The 11,202-nt window shown below is 33.0% G+C and overlaps 1 protein-coding gene across 1 annotated transcript; it reads right to left on the reverse strand.

Moving 5' to 3' along the window:
- Nucleotides 1-2,567: 2,567 nt before the first annotated feature.
- LOC136270303 (rhodopsin, GQ-coupled-like) lies at nt 2,568-7,532 on the reverse strand. The gene is made up of 2 exons (XM_066067615.1): nt 6,333-7,532; nt 2,568-3,914 (listed from the first exon to the last, which is right to left on the reverse strand). The coding sequence occupies exon 1, from the start codon at nt 7,353-7,355 to the stop codon at nt 6,405-6,407; it is 951 nt and encodes a 316-aa protein (XP_065923687.1). The 5' UTR covers nt 7,356-7,532; the 3' UTR covers nt 2,568-3,914; nt 6,333-6,404.
- Between the last annotated feature and the right edge of the window lie 3,670 nt (nt 7,533-11,202).

An 11,202-nucleotide genomic window follows, 5' to 3' on the forward strand; every position in this document is an offset into this window, starting at 1 on the left:
TTTTTCACCAAAATCGTGATCATGCCCCTTTAATAGTACAAATAATTTTTTTTTTAAATCTGGATACTTTGAAGTTATCGAACATGGCTGATTATCGGAGATTGTTATGAATAAGTCTAATCAATAAATTTTGAGTTTTTGAAGGTAGAATATTTTCAAAGAAGTTAAAAAAACGTTAATGTGTATAACTAACTTGAAGACTCGTTTAGTAATATTCAAGGTTATCCATTAAGTCAATGTGTAGTATGTAATATGTCTCTTAGTTGCAGTCATGCTTTCAATTTTTTTAATGGTTTGATTTTAACAAGAGAATGTTTTTGTAATAGTTAAATCATATTAAATTTAATTTACGCGATTAAGAAGGGGGCGGAGGGAGCAAAGGGAGCGAGACCCTTCTTAATAGCGTAAATTTTACTTTATATGATCCAACTTACTTACAACATAACCCACTTTTTTATTGGCTGATCAAAAGTTCTGCACCAATCGGACATTATCTTTCTTTTGATTACGGCTCTCTTAGCTTTCAATCGAAATGTGACGTCACTGTGAACTTAAAGAAATTCTTAAGTTAACGATTAAAAACACCAGATAATAGAATATTAAGCGACTGCTGATTGGATGAAAAAGTGGGTTATGTTCTGATCTGTATTATTTGATATAAGTCTTCAGAAAACAAGTTTACGATATTGATGGACATTTGAGTGGTACGTATATTGGTTGGCTTAAAACAGTGTCTTTTAATACGTTTCTACAAGCATCAGCATTCAACTAACATACAAATCGACTTCTAATGCTGGAAAGCAGCATCGACCTTTTACCTTATATCTAATTCAATTTTCATTTAAATGAATTAGATATAAAATTTCTTCTGCCAACAACACCATGTTATTGTTATAAATAAAAGTTTACTTAAGGAGATCTGCTTAGACTTAAGAGTTCTCTTCGTTTCTGATTCCGTTCATCAAATATAAACCAGTCGGGGTTTTTATTCCATTTCCAACGTCATCATATTAGAAACATTTGCTTTTGTACCCGAAGAAAATTCCTTTTGAAACGAATCCACAGTCTTGCAACAAAACGCTTTTTTAAACTCGGTCACAAATTTTTTATCCAAAAAAGCATAGACAAGTGGATTGGCCATATGGTTGACAACGTACATCAGCTCAAAAAATCTTACAATAGCATACTCTTCTATAGTCAGGGCTTCCCACATACCGACGATTATACCCTCCAAAATGTTTGTAATCATTCTGGGTAAAAAAGATACAAAAAATATGATTGTTATAATAATAAACATCCTGGATATATTTGTCTTCTTCTTGTTAGCATCTCCCAAATTTTGCTTGTTTTGTCGATAAATAACCTTTGCAACCATCGTATACAGCACAATGAGTATTAGTCCACCAATCAGTATTAGAAGCGTACAGGTGGCGCTGTGAATCAGAGACAGAGTTTGCGTAGTGGAGGTCAGTCTTCGACAAGCAGTTCCGGTTACGTTCAGTTCTTTGTTGTACACATTCTCTAGTCCAAATGTAAAATACGTTGGAACAACAAGACCGGCAGTTAGAATAAAAGTAAGACACAGTGAAAATCTCCTCCAAAACAACGTCATTTGTCCTCCAAACGGTTTGCAAACTTTCAGATAGCGCTGAACAGCGATTATCAGCAGAATACTAATTGAAAATACAGTGACAAACAATGCAGCCACAAAATTCCATTTACAAAATGTTTCGAATTTGTAAGTGACCGGAGTAGAATTTGAGACCGTATGGAGTTCTGCTGATATAACTAAAGCTAGAAGATCAGCGACGGCTAAATATGGGATGAAATAACGACCAGCATTTTTTGCATGAAGTCGCAGTCCGTAAATATATATGACTACTCCGTTGCCGAAAAGTCCTACTACTGCGCAGAAATTCAAGAAAATAGTAGTTGGCAAAAACGCCTCAAACCTCTTTTGATTCCACAAAGTAAGGCGTTCAGTCTGAGTTAAGTTTAGTTGCGTTTCCATCGCAATTGGGAAGGTAATGATTTCGCAACCTTGGTAGGGGTTTATAAGTGTTTTATGACTTTCATTTCCTCCTAAAAGGCTATTTTTGTCAAAAAGGGCGTTCTCTCAAATATCAAAAGGAACAAAATGTAGTTTTATATACGGCGTTCCTTCTTTCATTTCTAAGAATAGAAGAACATCACAACTGTTTTTCTGGATAATGAACATGTGTTTATATCTAGGAAATAAATTAACATGGTATCCTTGTTCACAAAAGGAATAGGTTTAAAATATTTATGCTCGTATTTTGTAATTATGAACTCAGATAAAAAATGTTTTGATTTAACAATAAATATTGCCAAAAAAATTTGCAATTTACAGTTTTTTCGCCATGAAAAAAAGAATCAGTAATAAAGTTATGTAAGCAATTCAACTTTCTTCAAATTATCTTTATTCAGATGATCTGGCAATTTTTCTATTAGTGGTCATAGCAATTAATATCTGATAAAGGAATAATTATTGCAAACAAAAAACTAAACCCTGAGACGAATGATAGAAGGATCAACAACACTCGCTACTGTTTTACCAAACGTACCAACTTAATTAATTCAATAATTAAAATTATGATTAGCAATGTGGCATTTATATTTCACGTACAGCTCAAATTGTATTCCAATTGTATATAAATGATTACGGAGGTCAATCCTAAAACAAGTAGGCCATTGCCATCGTAAATTTTAACCACATTAATGTTGAAGTTAGAATAATGCAAACCTTTTTTGATTTGAACTCAACAATTAAAAATGAAAAGAATTTCGCTGCACTGAACTCCCAGACTTCTGAACGAAGAAGCCAAAAAAGAGGAGTAAAACGTACTATTGCTATTTGAAGGTGATAATATTGTAAGACAGAAGACTACATATTTCAACACTCTATTCTGATAGTGAAGTTGAAACATTGCTGTATCATAACGATCCTGGAACTAACAGCCTGCCATACGGACGGAAGTGTCATATTAACCTCCCCTAAAGGCTCCAATAAAAAAAAACATGTATATTTAGTTTTCATTAATATATCATAAAGTGCTACTTGGGTGTACACGTAGTAGTCAAAAGGAGGTCAAACGATCAAAGCCAAAATAATGCAAAAGAAAGATTTGTCTTATTTCTTTTATTGTATATATATAGAGCCGGTATTGGTTTCTGTCTTTACAAAAAGCATATCGATTTCCGTTCCACCTATTGAGTTTAGGCCATACACAGTAAACTTTTAAGATCTACTTGTAGTTCTCATAATGTATACTACAGTAGTGTTTGAAAAAAAGTTTCACATTTGTCGTTCGAGCAGTATAAGTTATGGACACTTTTTTTTAAATTATTATCTCTAAATTTTATTTTTAGTTTACTGTCTATAATACGATACTTATTCTTTATTATGCGTTTATTTATAACCAGGGACATTTTAGCAACTATCGAATTTGATTTCAAAGGTCACAGACCCTTTGACTCTTTGCAACCAATAACACACGTCGCCTTTGTTTGTAGATGCAAAAGGATTTTTACGGGACGTTCGAACACTACCACCGTTTACTGTACATTCAACTGAACTCTTTTCCGTATTAACAGCTGCATCCTTTGTATAAGTGGACGTACCTGATGCCAGGATGGCAGGGAGACGTAAAACTCTAACTGACCCAACCCCATTTGGTCTAATCTTTAAACCTTCCTCCTGCATGTTTCGTATTAAATGTCACCAATGCTCACGTTCTTTGCAAAGAACGAACTGCATCTACTTTGCAGTACTTCCCCCACAATCGTACGATTTCCTATGGATGTTCCGGAATTGCAAACGCAACATTTATTGCTCGGCATGATTTGTTTCTGTAGCACCTGTCTCCAGTAACACAGAGTGAATGACTCTTGTCCTAAAAACAAAGGGGACTTACATTAAGGTATTGTTCTGGTTGACTGCTTTTACGTGTAATCAAGTTTATACTTTTTTCATCTTTAATTCAAAAGGCAAATGTACATTTAAGGGAGAAGATCAAAGTTAAATATTAAAAATACACAATTTTGCATAACAAATAATAAAACGGTATTTATAAATGCCAAAAACTAAAAAAAAAATATGCCCACAGATGGAACCGGAACCAGAGCACAAGAATACAAGAAAAACTTCATTATGCGACCATCTTGGACTTTTGCCTTGATCCGTTTATAATCCCGTGATTGATTGTCAAAATATGCATGCTATTTTGATTGTTATTAGTCCGAAATCAATATCAAAATTAATAATAGGGCAACATAGTTGTAATTTTAGGCACGTCGCATAGTTTTTGAAGGGGGGGGGGGGGGGGGGGGCAGACTCATCCAAAAAATCTTGACAAGCAAAAAAAAAAAAAGAGGGAACTAAATCTTTAAAACCCTAATCCGTAGGGGGGAGGGGGTGGCATGGTATATCTATAACTTCAATTTCACTCTTAATTTCCTTATTTTCATTCAATTTTTTTACATACTCCCAAAAATGATATGTAAATTTTAGAAAATTAGTTGCTTTAGAGATTAATTAGAGAATTTCACAAAATGAAACATTCGGTAAATGATTACATGTACTTCATATATAATTTCTTTTATAAGGAAATAATATTGTTAAAAACGACCAGTATATGAAATGTCATTAAATTTGTAACAAAAATTTCACTGATTTGGATATTTGAGAGAAAAATAATAAGAAAACTAGAGCAATGTGTACATTCATGTTGTCATGATAGGATTAGAGTAAAATGTCCCACCAAAATATATAAACAAAAGTAAGTTATGTGTAACCGAAAGGGTAGCTAAAAGTCCGGACTTTGTCATGTCAAGACTTAAATGTCGCACTGTTATATATAAAATAGCCAGCGGTTTAACCTACTGAGCTATACAGAACTTACACTTTACGATGTAAATATAGACCAGTATGATAGAAATCAGTTCCAAATTTTTGTGTCGGTTTTTTGCACAATTCGACTCCAGGGTTCGGGTGTCCCTAAAAAAATTCTATCTTAATTTATTAATTTGAACAAAACTTATCAAAATATCTTAGATTTTTTAGGGGCAGGCCGGTCCTGAACATCATACCAAGCAGATCACATTTTTCCTTATTAACGCCCTTAATCACAAACGCATGCTTAGTGCTTGATTTACATTTGTTGCGTTAATATTGTGTAAATCATACACATTACAGTTTTAATCTAGCAACAATGGATTTGAAGGTCTTTCATACTGTAACAATAGAAATACTCGTGAAAAATTTGACAACATTAATTTTAGGAATCAACCTATGTTGCTCCAGTAATTCGTTAAAAACAAGATGTCAGGTACTATTTGGAGCTTTTTTTCAGACACCAATCAGGTAGTATTAAGATGATCATTTTATGTCATTAAAATCCCTTGCTGTGACCTGAATGCATTTACATGGTCAACCATACTTATTAATTTTTTCGATATTACAAAAGCCTGCTTCGTTGGTATTTAAACCTTTCAAAGGCATACTGTGTTAAACTTTTAAAGGGAAATAACTATGTCGAGCTTGTGTTAGTAAGCGTTACTTCCAAATAAACAAATCCATTTTGATGATGAAGTTGAACTTTTCAACAAGATCCTTAATATGACTTCAAAACATTTTCTAGAACGTTGGTTTCATAGTTTTGTTAAACAGTAAATGTTGGTATAACGATTATTTTTTCAAGTTATGTATCTTACAAAGACCGTCAGCTTTTAGAATGACATACATTAAGCGTCATTTTCCTGCCGAAAATGGTGTAGTTGTTGTCATTAAATGAACCAAGATGAGATGTCATCTTGCTCAACGAAAAACAATTTTTTCTTCGTCTAAATATCACTCGTTCTAAATGGGGGTAAATTTGAATGAAGTTTAAAATTATTGTTTGCAATTAAATTGATTTCTCCCATTCGTTTTGAAAACCCATTAACGTTTTTTTCTTCTCTTATTATATTTCAGAATTTCTGACAGCATTTCAACAAAGAACTTATTGTGTTGGGTTTTTTTATTTCTAATATTAGCTCAGAAAAAATACGCTTCGTTCTCCATGCAAGGTTTGGTAGGCCATATACACAAATCTAGTTATTAATTTTAAATTCCCTATACACGAGTCAAGAAGGGTTTTATTTTCATTTCCTTTTTGTAAGGAAAAAGGTTGATAAAAAAGAACAAAGCATATGTACTAAATAAAGTATACACATGATAGATCTTTAAAAAATGTAGGCTTTTTAAAATGTACAACAGTGTCTAAGGTAATTTTATTCCAAAGATGTAGCGTTTTAACGTGATGAAGCCTTACTTCTGCCATAAAATATCCAGCCCATCTAGTGTTTAACCTTCGCTTGGGTGTATTTTTTTCCTAAAAATCCTACTAATTTCCACAAGAAATCTCTTTTTTCAACTCTGCAACAAATTTGACATCCATAAATGCATACACAAACGGATTCGCTAAATGATTCACGTTGTACAAAACCTCTAACATTCTGACGATAGCATACTCCTCTACGGTCAGGGTCTCCCAAAGTCCGGCCCAGATCCCCTCCAACAGAAACGTTATCATCCTAGGTAAGTAGGATACAAGAAATATTATTGTGATTATCATAAACATCAAAGATGTGTTCGTCTTCTTTATGTTGGGTTCTCCTAAGTTTTGTTTGTTTTGTCCATTGATGGCTTTTCCAATTTTTATATACAAGACAATGAGTGCGATTCCAATGATAACAACAAGAAGCGTACAGGTGGCGCCGTGAACCAGGGACAGAGCCTGCGTAGTGGAGGTCAGTCTACGACAAGCAGTTCCGGTTACGTTCAGTTCTTTGTTGTAAACCTTTTCTAATCCAAATGTGATATAGGTAGGAACAAGGAAAGGAATGCTGAGTATAAAAGTAAGACACAAAGCAAATCGCCTCCAGAACAAAGTCATCTGCCCTTTAAACGGTTTGCAAACTTTTAGGTAGCGCTGCACAGCGATTATCAAAAGAATATCAATTGACAAAACAGTTGCAAAAAAGGCAATAACATAATTCCATTTACAAAGTTTTTCTAAGGTGTTGGTGACAGGGAATGAATTGGTGACAGTATGAAGCTCAACTGAAACCAGAAGAGCAAAAAGATCGGCGACAGCCAAGTACGGGATAAAATAACGACCGGCATATTTCCTATGAAGTCGGGTCCCATAGATATAAATCACTATCCCATTGCCGATAGCCCCCACCACAGCGCACAGAATCATGAAAACAGTACTGGGCAAAAAGGACTTAAATCTCGTGTTATCCCACAGGGCAAGGCGCTCCGACTCGGTCAAGTTAACCAGAGAGTCCATTTTGAATGCAACGAAAGTAATAATCAATTTTACTAGATATTTCAAATTAAAGCAATTTCCGCATTAAAATCGGATTGCATGATAAATGACTGTTAGCGATCTCACTTCGATCAAAGCAGGAAAACACAGTTTTTAATCCTGTATTTTTCTGTGTAAAGAATGATTACGCTATCGTTTTCACGAGCAAAAACATACTGTTTTAGAAGTATATGGAAGTATTATTTTTTTTTCTCTTTACCATAACGTGATTCCTGTTTATATTTATAACCGTCATTAGCTATTTCTGGCTACTGCTATTCCATTCCAAGAACCTTCCCGGACACTATTTTTACATTTGAACCCCTTACACGAGTACAACCAACATTAATTGTATTTATATACATGTATTCAATAATCAAATGTATTATACAATAGAATATTGATATTTGACTTCCTTTGATATTATTTTTTTACAGTTTAAACAGCATCGCTAAACAAATTTTAAATTCAGATTGTAAATGAAACTTTTTAAAGTGAATTTTAAATTTTTATCAAGATTGATTGAACTGTTCTTAATAATACAATAATTAATTTAAATTGCAGTTTTTATTAATTATAATGTAGGTATTATCGTTTCCCTGTAACACGGCACAGGTTATTGTGAAAAAACAAATAATATTACCGGGAATATAAACCCTGGATATCTTAGAGTTATCGAACTTTGTGAAGAATCGGACATTACTTACCACTTATAAATATTCTGTGTACACTGAATACCATTTTTTTTTAAAGCTGAAGGTTTGCAATATTGATTAAAAAGAACGGTATTATTATTGTTAGGATTCAATGACCAAAATTCGAATACTGGTAAGACCATATCATAACACAAAATTATATCAAATATAACTTATAACATATTGACGTCACTTGATTCTCAGTGGATCCTCAGAATCAAATTGCATTATAAATATTTATAAAAATCTGAGGTATTACGAATAAATCACATCGCACACCATTGATATGTCTTATGTTTACCAAATAACTCTCTAACAATGAATTATTCAGGATTACTCATGATTACTAGTGAATGATTTATAATGGCGTAGGTGGTAAGGCTCGGTTGTAAATTAAAAAGTACAATCATGTATACATGTATGTATTGACAATTTGATAAACTGAAATATTTTACGTTTTAGTCCAAATACTAAAATTTGAGAACTTTTATATACATGTACTAATAATCTAAATATCATTTACTTTTTCTATTTACTTTTTTCACACATATACATGTATAAGTAATGGTACATTGGGTACTTATTATATGCAGGCAACATAAAAAATTTACGTACAAACGAGGGCTGTTTGGACACTATGGAAACATTTACTCTTATTCCCTCTGAAAAAAAAGTTAATCAGACTGTAGTTTATTAATGTGAAAACTTTCTTGACGATGCTATCAACAGAGATTCTCCTGGTGGGATGAAAAACTTGCCCTCGTCCAACAACCAGCAGCAACTGCAAACTTATTGCCACGTCATTTCAATATACACTTACCGCCGTAGTCAGATTCCCATTGATTGGTAAGTATACATGTATTAGTGTACTTTCTCCGTTATTTCAAGTTGAATGATAGTATAATTTGCACAAATGTTAGTCACAATAAATGACAAATGGACATATACAATTTATTTTTTCAATTTTTTTTTTTTTTTTTTTTTTTAGATTTTATTAGATTTTTTAGTGTTGGAGCTTTCCCGATAAATTTTTCCTTCCAACATTTTCTGATGTTTAACGAAAATGGGGTTTTATTTGATTCTTTTGAGTCAATTGATAATACTACAGCCGAATTAAGAAATATTATGATTTATTTAGCAGACATATCTTTGATAAAAATGTATTATTACTCACAAGAGGGGAAAGAAAAAATGTCACAAATGATTCGATACTAATTTAAAATCTCAAAGAAAAAATTTAATTAGCTATGGAAAGATTAACTAGTATTCAAATTTTTCTCCAAAAAAAAACCTTATTAAACCCCCTTTTACAAATTTACGGAGAATATACACTCAAGAAAACATTTATCGTCGGTATAAACAATACATTCTGAAAAAGTTGGACACGCTACACGAAGAAATTGATAAATCTTACTGGAACTGATAGACAAGCTGCGAGGATTTGGAAAAAGCGGCTCTGAAACAGTTTACCAATTAGCCTGGGCCTCCAACTTCCAAGTATTAAACCAACCAAAACTTTTTCTTTCTTTTTATTAAAGTAACCATCGCATTATTAAAGACACATACGTACATCATCAATTCAAAAAACAATATATTCCATTCACAAATAATTTTCTAAATTATTAAACATATTATCTTGAGATTTATATTTCTTGATACATTTCAAAACATCATTTTGTAAGCTAAGATTATGTTTAAGTTTCTGTATAAAGTTTCTCCCCGACATAATTTCATTATCAAATCTACATTTTATTCTATGTTACCCAGCGTTTATCCCAGCTTACGAAATTGGTACAAGAATAACTTTGAAATAAACTTGATAATTACACATCGGTAGAAGTATAATGGAATGGGTTTTTTTTTCAAAATTAAAAAGTGGTAAAGGTCCCAGTTATTACAACTCTGATATGATTAAATAAGATTAAATCTTTTCATTAAAATGTTTTCTTTACATATTCAATAACTGTCTAACTTTGGGGCATTGTCAGTAACTATGGTATTCAGGACGTAGTTTAAAGTAATACCGGTATGTCAGACCTAACTGCAGAACTGTAGCTCTCTGGGGAAAAAAATATTGACAGACCGGAGAGCTACAGGGTCACCCATTGAAAAAATTGTATATTTATTGCGCAGAAAAACGTGCGCAGGTTTCGATTAATTTACCTTATTTATACACAAATTCTGTGAAAACATTAGTACCATTAAATTCTTCATGCAATTTACTACTGATATCGTCTCTTCACTTGCCTCGGATAGTCTTTGAAACACCATCACCAGTCCTGTAAATTCATGTGGTGCACTTTGTTTACATGTAAAAATGGCGACTCTCGATCTCGATGTAAATTCAACATACTTGATTTTCCGAGGTCGGTAGCGTGTTTCGGAGAAAGTCTGAGGCAAATAAACAATAAACATCCTGTTTATTGTATTGCAGTCTGCGGTAATGTATATATTAATTTCAGGAGAAAATTTAAGAGCATTGTGAAATTATTTGAAATTACTTTATTCTGTATTTCTGAAATAAATAATGTATAGTTAAATTATACATGCCCCTAGATGACCCTTAATTGGGGAATAAACATATTTAAATAGGCCTATATCATAATTATTATTGATTTTTTTCCCGCGCATTTAGAAGTAACGCTATCGATATTCGCCTGTCGATGGGGGTTAGAATCAAGAGAGGCACGCTTCAGTGAAGCCTGGCGGCATAAATGGATGACATGTGATAAAATCCATTATTTGCCAACATTACGGAAACATAACTTGGTGTGCACGTGCAGAGTCCTTTGCATGTCAAAAATTCCCACAACTGTCTGGAGACGCTCGGATTCCGACACATGCGTCTCTTGTGATTATTTTTGTTTCGGTCGTGAGAAAATGTCGTTTTTGTTTGTGACAATTAAAGCGAGTGCAATTTATGACATCTGAATTCCGTTGCACAGTTTGATTTCATTTTATTCGCAGTGTATGACCAGCCGTTTTGGGTGTGCTTTTTCATGCGGCAGGCTGACATGGAGAAACAATTGTGATTATAAATTTAAGTCATTATGCGATAATACTTACGATGTAGTCAAGATGTACGTGATTCCAAAAAATAAGATTAAGGGGTTTTGAAAAGTGAATATTTTTTA

This window comes from Magallana gigas, chromosome 7 (genome assembly GCF_963853765.1).
Source record: "Magallana gigas chromosome 7, xbMagGiga1.1, whole genome shotgun sequence".
In the NCBI taxonomy this organism is placed as follows: Eukaryota; Metazoa; Mollusca; class Bivalvia; order Ostreida; family Ostreidae; genus Magallana; species Magallana gigas.